The sequence below is a fragment of the Lithobates pipiens genome, unplaced genomic scaffold (assembly GCF_037356315.1).
Source record: "Lithobates pipiens isolate NorthernLeopardFrog02 unplaced genomic scaffold, aLitPip1_a1.2 Scaffold_8, whole genome shotgun sequence".
NCBI classification, from domain to species: domain Eukaryota; kingdom Metazoa; phylum Chordata; class Amphibia; order Anura; family Ranidae; genus Lithobates; species Lithobates pipiens.
Window position 1 is genome coordinate 164,861,032 of NW_027507903.1, and position 19,634 is coordinate 164,880,665.

Below are 19,634 nucleotides of genomic sequence, written 5' to 3' on the forward strand. Positions count from 1 at the left end.
AAAATCCCATTTATGATATAAAAATCATACTTTGTTTTTAAGATACTTTACTGTATTAAAAATTTATGACAACCATATGGCTTGATTTTCTTCCAATCAATCATTAAAAGCACAGTCTATTCAGACACATGAAAGGCACATTTCAAAAATGGTAATTGGGCAATGACACAAATAGCTACTGTGCAGTGAGTAGGAGTTGCCTGGCAATTGAGTAGTGAAGTCTATTCCCTCATCCTCCACTGCTCTCTTGCTAGAGAGAGCGTCTGACAGCCCAAACCAGCATCCCTGCTAAGATCTAACAGTGCTTTTAAAAAAAAGACCTTTAGCTTCTAATTATAAAAGGTGAATTAAAGGAACACTCTGGCAAATCCCAGCAAGGAAGACATTTCTAGCAGGGTGAAGCAGCAGCAAGGAAGAGATTTTTCTTTTATTTTAATGGTCTTTCTTCAGATGGATTCTTCGACTGCCTGGCAATACTGAGCACAGGACTGAGAGGCAGCACAGCACTGGGCAAGACTTAGGAATGACAAGGCAGTCTCTAAACAAATGTCCTGGCAAGAGACCACTCTATGTTACACGTTGTAATGAAGCATGACAAATAGGAAATGTGTACTAGGAAGAGAGGGGATTCCTCGGGGAGATATTGAAGTCCCTGAAAAGAGAGCTATTCTCTAAACTCTAGCAGAAAGCAGAAGTGCATACCAAGGAGAACTACTTAGAAGTGACTTTGACCAGCATGGCACTTTACCTGATTAAAGCTTTACTTCTTTTTGGAATTCACATGTCTGGCTCTTTGACAATTGACACAACACAACCACGGCTACGATTGTCTTTTAAAGGTAAGATTCAGGCGAATTTATTATTAACATTAACTAATCTGACAGCTGAAAGTATAGCATTACAAGACAACTTGCCTAAGTCATATTTATTTAACTGTATGAAGCTTATTTTGCTTAGTTTTTATTACTATTTGTATTACTTGTATTACTTTATTAATCACATTATTACATTTGTATCGTTAAAATAATTTAACAACTACATGTAAAAATTTCAATCTAAATATGCTTTTTAAAAAATGATTAACCATTACATTGAATGTAATCAATGTACTCAATTTATACCCCAACTTAGAAAGTTGGAGTATAAATATGCTTTTTTTATTATTATTATTTTAGGCTAAAATCATGAAGCTGTACAGTACATAAGGGATATATATATATATTTTTTTTATTATTATTTTTTTTTAGCCATGTGACTATAATTTTTACATTTCATTGAAATTAACTTAAAAAAAAAAAAAGAATCATCCATTGTTTGGTTCACCTTTTGTGATTTTTCTTTTTTTTTTTGTCCACCAAACATAAAAAGAGACCTATATAGTGTGGGTATTTGGTATTAAAAATGAAGCACGTTTCCAAGGACAACTTTTCCTGGGCAACCAGGGACAATTATCACCTATGCTTTTGAGAATATGAAGAATAATATTGATGCGCTATCTCACCTAGGTACTAAAGTAAGCATATGAAGCCTAATGCACTTATGTGTGTAATTACCGCACTGAACCTGTTAATGAAAGGAAATGCACTGTTGTAATTAGATATTCATTCGCTTCTATGTGCTTAAAAGGTCAGAAGTCTGTGATGTGCAACAGACTGCTTCAAGGCTGGCAGGATTACACGCAAACAACAAAACATTTGAGATCTTTTATGTTATGTGACAGGTATAGCAAAACACCTGGCCATAAAAAGCTAAACAAAACCCATTCAACGCACTCCAGCTGCCTGTTTCATCTTCATTCGCTGTCTTCACTTGTTACTTCAGGGCTAAAATGTATGATTACATGTTTGCAGCTTTAACTCCTTTATAACCAGGGCAGTGCTATATTCTTGTCAACCTTGGAGAATGTTAATTTTGCTATTACATACCCGTTTTATAGTGACATTATTGTATGCAACATTTCATAACATTAAGAGGGGGCTGTCATTTGCCAGCATTTTAATTTACTGTTTATAGCAAGATTTGTAATATTATTTACATGCTTTAGAATTTTATTTGTATAGTCACTGTTTCAGGACATCTAAAGAATCACTCAATGATGGCATGCTAACCTTTTTCTTTACAAAGTCATAATAGACTAAGTTGTATATACAGGAGGACAATTCGCTAAAGCTGGCCATACACATTACAATTGTGCAATCTTCTATAGCTCTAAAAACAACTAGTACTGTAATAAGATGGTCTACCTCATTAGATAAAAAATGAATAAATTGTTCTGTAGGCATTCATGCTACATATCTGCTGATAAATCTGAACTAGATTAAAGGTTGTTCCATGTTAAGTAGATGAATATCACGTAAAGATTATGGTATGGTTCAGGTGATATGTGTGAAGTAGACTGGACATATTTCCCAAGGTGGAAGTTTATGCGTTCTAAAGCTGTTATCAACTTTTATTAAGCCAGTCATACTTGTAGGGAACACATTTTCCAGAATGAAGGGATGATTCCCCCTGTAGCCCTACTGCACCTTCAGTACTCCATGTGTTTCTAACCATTCCCATATTCATGCTTTTTCGGCAGTAATGGGTAGTCCTGGATGAGGACTATTCATCTCTAAACAGAAGACCAGACACAAAACTATAACCCATCTGCCTACTAGCCACCCCAGTTTCTTTTTCCAGTTGGTTGCTTTCCAGTTGTTGCCTAGGTGGTTATTTACGAAAGGCAAATCCACTTAGCACTACAAGTGCACTTGGAAGTGCAGTTGCTGTAGGTCTAAGGGGGACATGCAAGGAAAATAAAAAACAGCATTTTAGCTTGCACATGATTGGATGATAAAATCAGCAGAGCTTCCCCTCATTTAAGATCTACCCCTTAGATTTTGGGGCGACTGCCCTTCCAAGGGCACTTGTAGTGCAAAGTGGATTTGCCTTTCATAAATAACCCCTCTAGTGTCATTAGCTAATGGGTAACTTGTGGTGTGGACACCTTCTACTTGTATATGTCTCAAATTAATCTATAAAAGCTCTATAATCATAACATAAGGATTCCACCATGTTTTAAGCCTAGGCCATTCAGAAAAAAATATGTCTGGGTACAGAGTTTAACAGAATACTTTACTATTCTCCTACAAGTACAATGATTATGATACAGACCTCTTACTCAACGAGTGATGAAGAAGCAGAGAAGAAATTACACGACAGAAAATGATATAGTATAAAGGTGCTATAGCCTATAACAATCTACCAGGGAAGTGTCTATTATTACGGAACTAGAAATTAATTCAGGAGTCTCCAGCATTCATTATTCTTTTGTACTACACATTGTTCTTGTGTGTGTCTTTACACAATTTAGTCTTTGCCTGAAGGTACTGAATCCTCACATTTTTTTTATTTTTGCTAAACATTGTAGCTTTGAATTGATTAACCAAGTTGGGTCTTTACTTTGTATGTAAATGAGGTGTCCGATTAAGCTTTTTAGAAGTAACTAAAGCAGATGGTTTGGCTGTGTCTCTTGCAATAAAAGGTGCTTTGGCTGCTCCTGAACGTGAATGCTAAAATGTTATTGATTATACATTATGCAACATACATTTGCAATGTTATGTTTGCTATCTTTGTATGAGGCACATGCTGTATAAGAGTACAAATTCAAAGATGCAGAAACACCAATTGAAAATAGACATTAGTTCTAAGGCTGAATTCACACTTATGCATTTTTAGTGCTTTTTGCATTTTGCAGATTTGCACTACAGAACGTGTTCCATAGGAAACAATGTTAAATGGACAATAGTGCAAATATGCAAAAAGCACTAAAAATGCATAGGTGTGAATTAGGCCTTAACCCCCCCCCCCCCCCCCCCCCCCACACACACACACACTTTTATGAACTGCATTTAGAAGCCGTGTGCATCTGCCCTTTGATTCCATTAGACAGTGATGATCAACTGTGGGTATAGGATTGGGTATATGGGATTATATAATATTGTATGATATTTTTTATTTTATTTATTTATTTATTATTACTCTTTTATGGTTGAACTAGCTGTGATTTGATCATTTGACACAGAGGTTCAAAACATGTAAATAAGTAGCTAAATACATTTTCCAAAAATTCCCATCTTGTATATGGGCAAACTTAAAGGGGTGTACCACTTTCAGCAAGTTCAGCATGCTTAAAGCGGGAGTAAACCCGCTGACGTTTTTTTTCTGACCTGCAAGGGAAAAGTCATAATGAGCTAGTATGCACCGCATACTAGCTCATTATGAAATACTTACCTTAGAACGAGGCCCCGACATCTGGCCTGATCCACGCTGAGGGAGCTGACATGTTCCCTCGGCGTGTCTTCCGGGTATCGTGGCTCCGGCGCTGTGAGTGGCCGGAGCCGCAATATCATCACTCCCGCGCATGCATGTGGGCAATTTCTTTCCGGCAGGATCCGGCGTCTGCCGGACTTTCAGCCGAGAATCCCCTGTGCACATGCACCGCTGCAGTCAGCGGCGCATTGAGAGGGGAATATCTCCTAAACCGTACAGGTTTAGGAGATATTTTTTTTTACCTACAGGTAAGCCTTATTATAGGCTTACCTGTAGGTTAAACTTACAAAAACGCCTATACAACCGCTTTAACTTTAAAACATCCACTTTTTTATTTTTAAAGTTCAACCTTTCAACATTCAGCTAACTGGATGCCATTCTGTTGCCACCCTATACACTTGACATTTTCCAGCCTTTTCATTATGCCCTTTAAATGGCCATTTATCCTAATAAAACTTTTTTCCCCCATGACATACTATTAGTGAGTGCTTTCCTTCATATATTTCTAACTGTCAGGATAAAAAGTACACGGCATTCCAAATCTTTCTACATCATTAGCTAATTAGGGGAACAATAATGTCTCACTTACCTGACTACACTAACGTAAAATTTGAGCTCAGTGGTGTGAAATACAAATCATCTTTATTCTCATTGCTTCCTTTTAAAATAACGTTTCATACACATGAAGTCAAAACTGTTCGATGTATCTTAGGAAAAAAATTAAGCTTTTTTAAGTCTTGCGGAAGTTGTGGTATAAAGTTGGATAATTTTTGCTTTTGGTTCTGAAGAAAAGCCAGCTTGTTCTCTTCAATGAATTATTTGTGTTCACTGACAGCCTATGTTGTTCCTATTTTGAATTTGAAATAATCATGCTCCTAATTAAGGAAAATCTATTACATTGACCCTCTAAATTATAGGCAGTTTTAAAAGCAGTACAGTTTTTATGACAGTGGTGACAGAAGCACTATATTATACATTTGTCCTTGATAGAAAATAAGTTTCAACACATGCACAAATGCACACATCATGTTAGCAGTATAGAATAACAAACAATTAGATCCAGGCAGCTTGGGCTTTTTGTGTGTGTACCAGTGATTCACAAACTTTTTCCAGCTGTAATTTAGGTTTTAACGACACCCTGCTGTTCCAACAGCACCCTGTTGAATATTACTATAACACATTGACTGAAAGCAAAATGGCTAACACATTTAACACTTAATATCAGCCAAAATGTTATTTTAGTTTTGGATGGAGTAGAGGACAATATTTATAGCTCTACTGGGGAGATATTGTGCAACTGCACAACTCTGCTGGGGAGATTTTGCCTTACGTTGGCCCAATGCACACACATAAAATAGAGTGTGTAGTTGTCATTGGGCCTCTGTAGGCATATACAACAAAGTAATGATTGTCAGACTTTGTAATACTTCTTCACTTACTAATAATGGGGATTTGTCTGTGTCTCTTTTGTGACATTTCTCATCATTCCAGCTCTGACAGAAAGAGATGGAGAAATCATACCAATGGAAACACAGAGAGCAATAAAAATCAGACAGATGCTATTTCTATGCCATAAATCAGGGGTATTGAAAATATGGCCTATGGACCACATCTGGCCTGCTACAAGATTTCATCTCCCCTCCCTGTTATAATTACTGTTCTGTACAATGGTTTTGCACAGAGCAGCCCTAATCTTCCTCTTCTGGTGTCCCCTGCCAGCACTCAAGTCTCCTCTTCGGCCAGACCCCCCACAGAAAGCCACTTTCCATGGACCCTGATCTATAGAGGGACTCTGATAGGGACCCTGTTGTGGATTTTTTAGGCCTGCAAGTATTCGTAAATATACAATGTGACACTTCTACTGAAAATTTTGGAGACCCTCTACATTAAATGGTTTAGCTTAGTTGGGCTTTTAAATTAGCTGTTTTAACTAACAGACCTAAAATAGGAACCAGATACAGTCTTTTTCAGCAACTTTATTCTGGCACAACTTTACAAATAATCCAGATCAAAGACAGGGGTAGTATAGACTCCCGTAGTAGTAGTATATAGTATATGAAAAACAAATAGCTCTGCTAAGAGCTGCAGCTTCTGTGCACATAAAACAACACTGTTACTGCAGCTTAAAGCAGTAGTAAACACCACTTGGACACTTGTACCTACAGGTAAACTTATAAAGCTTATCTGTGGGTACAAGGAATATCTCCTAAACATTAACTGTTGCATGTGCTCTGAAGGGATGGCATATTCATACCATCCCTTCAGAGCACTGAGCTGTGGCCTTGACTCCCGTGCGAATACACGAGAGTGACGTCATCATGGCTCAACCATTCAAATAACCAGAGCCCACGAACCCGGAAGAAAGACCAGGTAAAGTTGGAAGCCCTGTCAGCGGTGGAGGCTGGAGGGCTTTATTTTAAGATAAGTCTTTCATACTGTGCTAGTATGTGACACATACTATCCCATTATGCCCTTAACTTGGAGAGAGATTTTTTTTATGCAAGAGTTTACTACTGCTTTAAAGTGAACCTTCACACAACAAATAGACTTTTCACCATTACAACCCCCCCCCCCCCCCCCCCACCCCCCGCCACAATTTTAAAAATCCATATTTTTTTGTTATTTACTCTTTCTTTCATTTTAAATCCAGCAGCTTCCCTGACTTCATGCTCACCTATATAAGAATGACATATCGCTGCTTCCGCAACCCCTAATTATATCAATGACTTGTATCCTAAGATGGTCCTGGTGGTGTGTCATTGGGGGCTGGCTGCAAGAACCTGGAAGACACAGCCAGCTCCCAATGATTTACCAAAGGAAGATGGTGGTCCCAGACCAGGCCACAGGAGTCGTGGATCGCAGCAAAACCATGCTGCTTTCATTGAATGTGTATGTTTGTTGAGGATAACTCTGGAAAAATGTAAGAGAGCGTGAAGAAAAATTTAAAAACAAAGACACATGCAGCTTTTTTCCAATTTTCATCAAAGACAAGAAAGCCCAAGTTTGCTTTTGTTTGATTTTTATATAAAAGAAGATTTCCAGGCATGATATATTTTTACATAGTTGCGTTGGTCTTGGCAATCAGTCTAGACCAGGGATATGCAATTAGAGGACCTCCAGCTGTTGCAGAACTACAAGTCCCATGAGGTATAGCAAGACTCTGACAGCCACAAGCATGACACCTAGAGGCAGAGGCATGATGAGATTTGTAGTTTTGCAACAGCTGGAGGTCCGCTAATTGCATACCCCTGGTCTAGACCAATGTAACTATGTATATACCATTACTCAAAGATGAAAGTCACTTAAATAGACATCGCTCCTTCCGTGGTCTCCATTTGCTTCCAGGTCTCATGCTGAGTAGACCATTTGATGCATACCCTGAATACAGGAGGTCAGCAGCTCAGCATAGGGACCATTTAGAGAATGCTGTTAATTTTCCAAATTAACACAAAGCATTCTTTGATTGGGTGACTTGGAGAGAGAGACATTCACACATTATCCTGGGTCACCATCTACCTTCTGGACTGAGACTCTGGTTAAAAGGTGACACAATCCCTGCGCAGTTCTTGGGTGTGTTCACAAATGTCTAACACAGATTAGTCCCGTGTTGCAGCCTCTCATCTTGTGAGTTGCTACAAAGTTACAATGTTGTAGCATGAACATTGCGGGAGAGAAGACTGAGGCAATGCTTCCTCCTGCCTGCAACAAATTGATGACAGCATCTTAACCCAGGCAAAGTCACTGACTGGTGCACAAAGTTTTTTTTTTAAATAAGAGATCATTTCTGAATTATACGGCTGCTGTATATTGGCAAGAATGTATACATGCAGACTTTTAAAGTTACTGAAAGGTCCACTTTTATATTAAGCCCCAGCCCTTGAAACTATGTTTTACCATTAAATAACCCTTAAAGCGGTATTAAACACAAAACCAAAAATGTAATAGTTTGCGGCTTACCAATCGTTAGATGTGGTGACTGCATCTGTTTTATTTTTTATGCTTTTTTACCTTGTGATATTGCTAGTAACAGTCTCATGTATAAGTCCCACACAACTCTGGAGGGATGAGCAGGAAAGGCACAGCAGACAACAGTGTTATCAGTCTGGGGGAGAGGGTAGTGTTAAATGTATTAGAAGATTAAGAGCCACTAACATATTGAAGCCAAAACCCCCAGCTCACACTTTATTAGCAGTTATAGCAAACTGATATTTCCTTTTGGGATAAAGGGCATGCACAAATAAATAAAAGCTGATCATTCTAATCATTACTGCCAGTGTTAAGTAGTTTGACTTATCCATAAAAAACTGATACATTCTGCTGGAGAGTTTGTACTGTGAAAAACAAAATATTTGCAGGCTGGATTACCTGATGAAAATAGACGAAAGAAAGCCTCAAAAAAGGAAACAAAGGCTCGGTTCACTGCCTGCGAATCGCACAGGAACGCTGTGCGTCCCCATTCTCAGGTTCAGGGATGAATCAGTGCTGAATCTTTGCCTGAATTCAGCCTTGAAACAGAGCCAAAAAAGCACAGCTTTTCTGTGCAGGTCACTCCGCAGCCACAACGGAGATATGTAAACCAGCTTCATAGAGAGACGGTCACATTCTCTTGGTATGCAAATTGGATGTGGGCAAACCTATGCATCAAAATCACATAGGTGTGAACCCAGCCTAATGCAGCCATCATATCTAAGAATTGGTAAGCTGTAATATAATAAATGTTTGCTTTTGGGTTTAATACTGCTCTAACTTAATTTTTATCACCAAGCTAACCCCATAAAACTGGAATATAATATTTAATGCAGCACTTAAAGTAAGTACCAACCGCATCCCTGTCTGTGTGCCCTGCCCTCTGGCCCAGCCTTCTGCCAGGTCTGATGGACAGGGTGCATGGACAGTCATGCAGTTGATGAGGCTGAGCCATGACCAATTTATAATTCTATACATGTGCCTGGATTGGAGTGTAGCTTAAATATATACTATTTTTATGACCATGTTCAGAGGAGAGATGTCCTCTTGCGGATTTGGATATCACAGGCATATATAGCATGATTGACTCCATTCCTTCTGTAAGGGAGTCATCTCTATCTGGTAAGCACAGATTCCCCTCTTTCTATGGTGATGGTGCACAAGAGAAGTGAGTATTTCAAGGACTGATACATGGCCATCTACACTTTGAAGAGGATTTCTGATTTTATTACTGTGATGTTAAGAGTATGGACTGTATATTTTATATATATATATATATATATATATATATATATATATATATATATATATATATATATATATATATATATATATATATATATATATATATATAAAATATACAGACCATACTCTTAACATCACATATATATATATATATATATATATATATATATATATATATATATATATATATATATATATATATATATATATACACATATATATGTATATATATGTTTGTATTTTTTGACCAATCACTGTGGCGTCATTACTTCAAATCACGTTCTATATATTTTTGACTGTTTATATTTACATTTGTTTGTACTTGTACTTACTTCATGCGCTGCACTACATATTATATTCCAGTAATGTCAATAGATGTCTATAGATGTGATAGCTGCTATATGGATCTCTAAGCGCAATATTTCTTTTGCTTGTAAAACCCAATAAAACTGCTTACTTATTGCCACTGAATACTAACAGTCCCACCCAAGAACACCTCTACTTAAGAATATGGCTTCTCATAGGCCTTTGCCCAGCTTAAAATGCCTAGATTACACTAAATTAAACATAAAATATAATTGAAGTACAAAATAGATTTAGCTATGCAAAGGTATATGTGCCATGATGTCTGAATTTCTAAAATACCTTTAGCATGACATTTTTCTCATTACTTTTTAGTTATTTTATACCAGAACAACCAGATTTATTTCAGTAATTGTGTTTATATTTGTGTGTCACAATCCACCTGCTACATACATTCCTTGTAGTTGGCTTTGTCTTGCAGATTTAGAGTTTCTGCACTGATAATGTGTGCTTCCGCTCTAGTCAATAGAAGAGTTGTTGTTACCTTCTGCTCATGTGAAAACTGAAGATAATAGCAATGACATCTGCTGTGGTAAAGCAAAATAGGTGCCAGAGTTGGTGCCAATAAAAACATACTGGCATTATTCTGCTCATATGCATCTGTTCAGTTATCTAAGCTTTCATACTACTGCCGTGCTCCAGTCCGTTATGTATATCTGTAATTTTCAATTGATTTTGTCCTCTCAATTTCCTGATTTGTGACTTTTTCATTTTCAGTTAGGAAGTGATACATAGGGCACAGTTATTAAGGGCACAGTTATTAAGGTGATATGAACCTAATATTTAAACTCAGCATTACATAGATAAAATCATTACAGATAATAGTCTTATTCAGTAAATTTAATGCTAGCCAAGCACCGTGTGACTTCTCCTTGTGGTGCAACAGATTGAATTGCTGCTAGCTACTTTGAGTATATGGGTCAGTGCACAAAAAATTATCTTCAAGCAGTTCAGGTAGAAATATTTTGTCAAAATAGCAAAACTGTTCGGTAAAAGAAAATGACATTAAGAATACTTAGGAGTCCTTGAAGGACAGCTCAGGTGTGGACTGATTTTATTCAGAATTGTAGAAATGATGGGCAATGTAAAACAAAAAAGCACAAAATGCAAGCTTTCCATGAATTGCTATGAAGAATCCGGTTGAAATGGACGATGATACATTTAGAACGCTGTATTTTTGTACTCTGTGTATCCAGTGGATCCCCATTAGAATACACAGAGAGCTCAGAACGCTGACAATGGAAGCACGACTGAAAATCCTTGGTCAATCTGATGATAGTTTTGCTAAAGACAATGGGCAGGGTTGACAGCACCTAGTTAAAAAAAATGCTGTGTGCTTTTGGTCCACAACTGGAAATTTAGAGCTGAGTATATTTTTAACAGGTAAACAGATATTTTTCTGTTCTTTCAGGGTCTTTAGGCCTGGTTCAAACCTATGCGTTTTAGTGCTTTTTGCATAAACGTGCTACAGTCCATTTAACATGGTTTCCTATGGGACACGTTAACATCTATGCTTTTTTCAGCCGCTCTATATTTGGAAAGGGTCAGGGACTTTTTTAAATGCAAAACGGTGCATTCCTGGTTCAATAGACTTCAATGGAGATGCTGCAGAAAAGCATGCAGTGCTTTTTTGCTGTGATTTTGCCATAATTTTCCCGAGATTTGCATTTTGAGTTTTTTAATGGCTTGACTTCCGTGCTATGGCCGAATGACGTCCACAGCGCAGATGTGAATTCCCAGGAGGCCGTCATATGAGGCCTCCCCTGTGCACGCTCTGCAGGGCGCGCGTGGAGAGCGCTGTGATCGCGAGTCACTGGGACTCGGGTGATCACCGATCTGAGTAAGGGGCTGTCAGACAATGACAGCTGATCACACGATCAATACAAAAGCACAGTGATCGTTTTTTTCTCTTCACGCGACCAGCGGAGGAGGAAGAAAAAAGCTGATCACCGGCTCACCTTAAAGGGACATCAGTCCCGAAACGGAAGATTGCCACCTATCAATGCCCACAAGTGCCCCCTATCTATGCCTACAAGTGCCACCTATCAATGACCACCAGTGGTGCCAATCAGTGCCACATAGAAGTGCTGCCTCTCAGTGTAACCGAACAGTGCCCGTCACTGCCACCCATCAGTGCCCATCACTGCAACCTATTAGTGCCCATTACTGCCGCCTCATCAGCGTACATCAATGACGGCCAAAAATGACCCGTTTTAAAATTTTATAACAAAATAAAAAATAAGTCTTTTTACATTTTTTTAATAAAAACAGGTGAACAAATACCACCAAAAGAAAGCTCTATTTGGGGGGAAAAATAATAAAAATTTCATTTGGGTACAGTGTTGTATGACCGTGCAATTGTCATTCAAAGTGCATCAGCGCTGAAAGCTGAAAATTGGTGTGGATAGTAGGGGGTGCCTAGTAAGCAAGTGGTTAATCTGCCCAACACCAAATTGGCAAAAAAAAAGGATAAAGAATGCAAACACATGAAAAGTGTGTCAAAAATGCATGTGCAAAAATGCAAAATGCACCACAAAAAGCACTGCAGAAATGGATCAAACGCAAACTGCATAGACATGCAAGGCTTAATTGGATAAAACATAGGACAATATGCATGTATTTCAGATATCTGTTTTTTTTTTACTTTGCCTTGACACAATGTTTAATGTTTAATGTTGAACTCTGGGATAGCAGTCTTCCAGAGTGAAACATCTGCAGGAGATTCTGTATTAAAGTGGCAGTAAACACCACTTGGTGACTTATACCTACAGGTTAGCTTATAATAAAGATAACCTGTAGGCACAAAGGATATCTATTAGCAAAGGATATACTAACTATTTAGGAGATATTGAGGTTGATTTACTATAACTGCAAAGTGCAAAATCTGGTGGAGCGCTGTATAAAAAACAATCCGCTCCATTTTTTTTTTGGTCAAAGCTTAATTGAAGCTGAAGTTAGAAGCTCATTTGCTACCATGCAGAGCTGCAGCAGATTTTACACTCTCCAGTTTTGGTAAATCAGCCCCAGTCACTATTTATGCAGCCGGTGATGTTATTGGTGCATGCACGCTGCACTCTGAATGGACAGCATACTGAATATGCCTTCTATTCAGAGTGCTGTGCCGAGTTGGTGCCTCCCATGAGCATGCACAGGAGTGGCATCACCTTGGCTCAGCCATTCAATCGCCCAGGGTTCACGAACCTGGAAGGAAGACTGGGTCTTAGATGAAAGATCTGTCAGCAGTTACAATATACTGCTGGAGGTCCTCATTTTAGGATAAGTCTTTCATAATATGCTAGTATGCAGTGCATACTAGCATGGACATATGCATGGGGGCAAGTGCCCCCCTTGGAGCAAGGTGTCCACACACGCAGCCCTCAAAATTTCCACCCACCTGCTGATATTTGGACTGTGGAAATTAGCTGAGGGTGAGTGTGGAGCAGAGGTGGACTGGGCTGACAGTTTCCTGGCTGATCGCTTCTGGCAGAAGTAGTGCAGCCATCAGAGTGGCTTGGAGGGCGGCACCCTGCCCCGGGCCACTCTGATGTCCTGTACAAAAGGCTGCACCACTTCTACCAGAAGCAATTAGCTAGGAAACTGTCAGAAGGATCGGGCAGCCAGGTGACACAGAGTGGGGATCTCCCACTGAGATGAGGCTTGTATATGAATAGCTACCACTGTCAAACAAAGTCCCATCTCCTAGACAGCATTGGACCAGTGTGCTGTCTATTAGAGTAGCCAGTCTAGGAGGCTGGACTTTGTTTGACAGCAGCAGATATTCAGATAGAAGCTGTGTCTCAGTGGGAGATCCCTGCTCCATGAATCCAGCTGGCAGATCCTCCTTATTCATCCCTAATGCATTACTGAACAGTAATGAGGCTGCAAGTATGGGCAATGATAGGCTGCATTGATTGCACTGATGGCCAATGAAATGCTGCACTGAAGGGCAATGATAAGCTGCACTGATGGGCAATGATATGCTTCACTGATGAGCAATGGTATGCTGCACTGATGGGCAATGATAAGCTGCATTGATGGGCATATATATGCTGCACTGATGGGCAATAATAGGCTGCACTGATGGGCAATGATACACTGCATGGATGGGCAATGATACCCTGCAATGATGGGCACTGATACGCTGCACTGATGGGCAATGAAATGCTGCACTGATGGGCACTCATACGCTGCACTGATGGGCAATGATATGCTGCACTGATGGACAATGAAACGCTGCATTGATGGGCAATGATACGCTGCACTGATGGGCATTGGATGGGCTGCATTGATGGGCAATGATATGCTGCACTGATGGGCATTGGATGGGCTGTGTAAAATGGACCCTCGCGCCACTATGTGCTAGACGTGAAATAAATCTACGTGCATAACAAAGTATAATGTAACAATCTGTGGAATAACAAAAGTGCAAGTGCTACTAAATGAAACAGAAAATGCAGCGGGACAAAATAGTAAACACAAACTATCACTTGAATAATTAAAAAAGAGTCCTGCGCAAATAATGCCACAAAAAATAAATAATGTATAAAAATGTGAAGAAAACAAGAGTCAATGTAAATATTTCAAAAATAAACACACCAATAGTGTAAGTGTGTAGTGAAAAAGCACTGGAGAAAGAACAGGACCAAATGTTCCAAAAGATCAGGCTCCCAGAACTCTCACCTCAGAGATGGAATAATAAGGCAAAAGAAAGTAATTCCAATGGACTTCTCCTTCACTTCTCTGTGCACAATCATCAAATGGTATAAACTTCTACCACTAGAGGGCCGATTCAATCTCTTATGAGTAATGCTGCAGCATATGTATCCTCGTGGTATGAAACTTAAAGAAAACCCAGAGGGGAAGGGGGAAGGGAGAGAGAAAGGGGACTCCAATAGTGTAGTGGTTTCCAAAACTGAATAAATTTATTTAAGAGAAAGCAAATGGACTCTCACATTTAAAAAGAAAATATCAAACAGAAAGAGATCTGGCGTGTACAGCCAGTCTTACGCTCGTTCCGGTATTCCTACGGCCACTCCCTACGCGTTACGTCACCACGTGACTTCTTCATGGGGATCATGAAGAAGTCACGTGGTGACGTAACGCGTAGGGAGTGGCCGTAGGAATACCGGAACGAGCGTAAGACTGGCTGTACACGCCAGATCTCTTTCTGTTTGATATTTTCTTTTTAAATGTGAGAGTCCATTTGCTTTCTCTTAAATAAATTTATTCAGTTTTGGAAACCACTACACTATTGGAGTCCCCTTTCTCTCTCCCTTCCCCCTTCCCCTCTGTGTTTTCTTTAAGTTTCATACCACGAGGATACATATGCTGCAGCATTACTCATAAGAGATTGAATCGGCCCTCTAGTGGTAGAAGTTTATACCATTTGATGATTGTGCACAGAGAAGTGAAGGAGAAGTCCATTGGAATTACTTTCTTTTGCCTTATTATTCCATCTCTGAGGTGAGAGTTCTGGGAGCCTGATCTTTTGGAACATTTGGTCCTGTTCTTTCTCCAGTGCTTTTTCACTACACACTTACACTATTGGTGTGTTTATTTTTGAAATATTTACATTGACTCTTGTTTTCTTCACATTTTTATACATTATTTATTTTTTGTGGCATTATTTGCGCAGGACTCTTTTTTAATTATTGGATGGGCTGTATTGATAGGCAATGATATGCTGCACTGATGGACAATGATACGCTGCACTGATGGGCAATGATACGCTGCACTGATGGGCAATGATGGGCTGCATTGATGGGCAATGATGTGCTGCACTGATGGACAACGATACACTGCACTGATGGGCAATGATACGCTGTACTGGTGGGCACTGCTAGGCTGCACTGGTGAGCACTGATATGCTGCACTGATGGGAAAATATACGCTGGACTGATGGGCAATAATACACTGTACTGATGGGCACTGATAAGCTGCACTGATTGGCAAAGATATGCTGCACCGATGGCCAATGGTAGGCTGTACTGATGGCCACTGATAGGTTAAACTGATGGCCACTGATATGCTGCACTGATGAGCAATGATATGCTGCACTGATGGACAATGGCAGGCTGCACTGATGGCCACTGATATGCTGCACTGATGGTCACTGATGAGGCCAAATTGATAAGCTGCACTAATGGGGCTGCACTCATAAGCTGCCCTGATGGGCGCTAATGAGGCTGCACTGATGGGCACTGATGAGGCTGCACTGATGTGTGCTAATAGGCTGCACTGATGGGCACTGATATACTTTATGTTAATATTGTTAAAGTTGTTATTGATATTTATTTTTGGAACTCGATTCTTTATTAAACATTTAACTGTGTAATTTCATGAGATAATTTATGAGGACATGTTTAGGGGCGGGGTGGGACGGGGCAGAGTAGGAGTTAAAAACAGATTAGAAATTGCTAATCAGAAAATGGCAGCTTGATTCTTCTATTAAGCTTTTGCATCAGGTTTCTCAAACCTTTGCATGCCTGTGCTTTATATGATGACTAAGCCCCTCCCCTTCATGACATTGTCGAAAAGGGGGGAGAGTTGGGTGACCTTAAAATGATGCCATCAACATCAACAATTTTGTCTTTGACTACAACATAATACATGTAAACTTTTTTTGAATTACACAGTAATTAACTAAGCTCATGTCTATGAACTAATTTGGTAGAGGTTAATTACTGCTATGCAGTAGTTGCTTTGAGCATAGGTTTGGTAGAAATCAGAATTCACAGATTTTTTTTTTTAGGTATTTGAGGTGAAATAAATGAATAAAATGTTTTCCTTTTTCTACAGGCTTAATTAGTTACCTCAGTGAATTCCTTCTAGAGGGGAGTTCATGGGTTTCTGGTAGATCAGCGTTCTCATTTTTATGAATGTGTCTTTATTTGGAGCCAGATCATTTCATGTTGTTTTATCTTTCTAATTAGCATATTCCAGCAAACATGGATGGTTTGGAGAGCCACTATTTATTTACCTGCTCTAGGGCCAGCTCTACCTTTCCTATGATGTGGTCTAGAGTTTTCTGGTATCTTTTAGGGATGAACATATTTCTTGAAGTTCCATTTTACATACATTTACAAAGGCACTCATATTAAAATCCTTGAGCGGGAAGTATATTTTTTTAGGGGCTTGTTTATTGCAATGGGTTTAATTCTGTTAGCAGCATGGGATATATAGAAGCACAAGATAGCATCATAGAGGTCAGTCTTGAAGATCATACAGAGAAATCCCAGATTTTGAAAAGGAAAAACTTATACTAGAAAAATGCCTCAACAGATATCATTTTTGTGCTTGATAGAGGGTCACACTTTTTTTTCAAGAGGATGATATTTCTTTTAAGGACAGTGCACCACAACAGCAGAGGAAGCAAGAGACTTGAAGACCAGTCAGAATATCCTTAGAAACTGTACAGCAACACTATACAAAAGCTTCAACACTTGCATGTCGTCTAATGTTTCTGTCCCCTTTGTGATACTTTGACAGAATATGACTGTATGTGTAGGTATTGCGAACTACTGGCTAGCAGGACTGTGGACAGTGTACATGTGTAATCTAGGTTACTCATCTACACATGGTGGTTAGTGACTGATGTGGAAAAAACAGGCACATTTTATCAGAATTTATTGATACGTCCTATTCTGGATTCTGGAGCTAAGAGACTTTGTAACATAGTTACATAGTTGCATAGTTGGTAAAGTTGATTAAAGATACCAGCCCATCCAGTTCATCCTGTGTGGGTGTGTGTGTTTATGTCAATACCATTTATTTCCCTTATCCCTGTATATTGCACATGATACCCATCTAAAAGAGTGTTTTCAATTATTGACACTCCCTGCTAACACTACCAACTGTCGAAGAGAGTTCCAACTGTCAAAGAGAGTTCATCATCCTTACTGCTCTTACAGTAAAGAAAGCCCAACATAGTTTAAGGTTAAACCATTTCTTGTCCAACTACATTGTGTGGCCACTTGTTTTTCCTAAGTGGCCTGAGACTGAATACTGTTCTCCCTATGCTAGAATCACTGTTTAGATATTTGTAAATTGCAATGATATGTCCTCTTAAACGTCTCTTCTCCAGGGAGAATACATTTAATGTTTGTAGTCATTCCTCATTACTGAGGTTCTCCAATCCCCTTATCATCTTAGTTGCCCTTCTCTGGTTTCTCACAGTTCGCAATGCGACCTGCTGACCAATCTGGGGGTGTCCTTAACTTTACAAACCTGCAGCGGTTTGCAGATCTCAGTGTGAACCACTGTGCTATTCAGGTGAGATGCAGGAACCCACACTGGATTTGCAGGGTTCTTGCATCGCACTCGTGTGAACCGGCACTAACTCTCTCAGAACTCCATCCAGAATCTTAGTCACCATATTTAATGTCTATGGTACATCACCAAACATAAATCTTTAAAGGGACTCAGTAGGTCACACATAGTTGTATCCATTGACCACAGTTTCTTGCTCGTGCAGTGGAATTTCATCTCATGACAGTTTTTGCACTAGATCAGTTTGTGAATAGTAAGTTTGGTCTGTTTTTGCAACGATAGGAAACATTTCTTCACCATTTAGTATCTTCATGTACCCTCTTCCAGTACACAATTATTATTTTTTTCTCTTTCAGAGTAATGTCAACTATTGGCCAATAGAAAATTCTCTTCTTTAACCACTTTATTAGTGAGTGGCCCTATAAGTTGTCTGTAAAAGAACATAATTATGAAAGTGTGAATATTAAGTACATTAACGCATTTAATCATGGAAAAGCAAGCATAATTTAACCCTACAAGCTATTTTACATATGTATAAGGATTTATGCCATATTATATTGTGCCTAAAATCAATCTTCTAACTGCTGCTATTAATTATCAAAAGGTGTGGTGCTGATAATGTGAGCATTGCCTTAAGTGTGAATGTCTGGAACTTCACCTTTACATATAATACATCTGGCACTGATCTCTGGATCAAAGTAGTTGACACTACCCAAGGAGCTAGAATATTTAAATGATACAGTGCTAATGTAATCAAAATCTACTGATAACAGCTTTGATGTCAACCAACATGGTGCTGCCTAGTGTTGTAGAATGTTATCTTCATTTAGGATTACTTCAAAAAACATAAAGAAACATAAAGGAATAGCTATTAAAAGCAAAACATGTGCAGCTTTAGTGTGTCTATACATAAATATAAACTCATTATACTATGAACTCATTATATGAATATAATATTGATTGACAAATGATCTCTAAGAGCAAGGAACAATTAGAAATAAACAATATGAATGAATAGATTTCAAACTTAAACTAAGGGCATTTTCTTAGTTTTGGATATAGAGGAGAAGGATTGGATACTTGCAAATAGTGCTGTGTGCCCATTAGGAAATCCACCCTCTTTATTTGCTCTGTTTACCATTATCATTGAAAATGAAAGTAAAATAAAATGTTTTGGGCTGTTCCCAGAACAGGAATAGAGAGGAAATCTTTCAATAGGGGACGCAAGTTGTTTTTCAAAAAACAAGCTTTCTTGCAGGCATATCAGTTAGAGGGTTGAGAAAACCACCTATCACTGACATGAGTACTCATAGTGATTAGCTTTTATTTATCTATGTAAAACCTTTATCACAAAAGGAAAAACAACTGTTTGTTGTAACTGCTTACGAAGTGTGAGGTGGAGTTTAGCTTCATTTTCTTAGTGTATCTAAATCTGTTATTACATCTAACACTCCCCCCAGAGACTGACAATGCTCCAAAGG

At 38.9% G+C, this 19,634-nt stretch overlaps 1 protein-coding gene across 1 annotated transcript in view; it reads left to right on the forward strand.

Annotated features, from left to right (window-relative positions):
- The first annotated feature begins 236 nt into the window (after positions 1-236).
- The window catches only part of SEMA3E (semaphorin 3E), a 234,121-nt gene continuing 214,723 nt past the window's right edge, over positions 237-19,634 (forward strand). Inside the window, exon 1 of the mRNA XM_077472771.1 lies at positions 237-839. Within this exon, the coding sequence (XP_077328897.1) occupies positions 737-839 (103 nt within the window). The 5' untranslated portion in view covers positions 237-736. The remainder of the gene's footprint in view (positions 840-19,634) is intronic.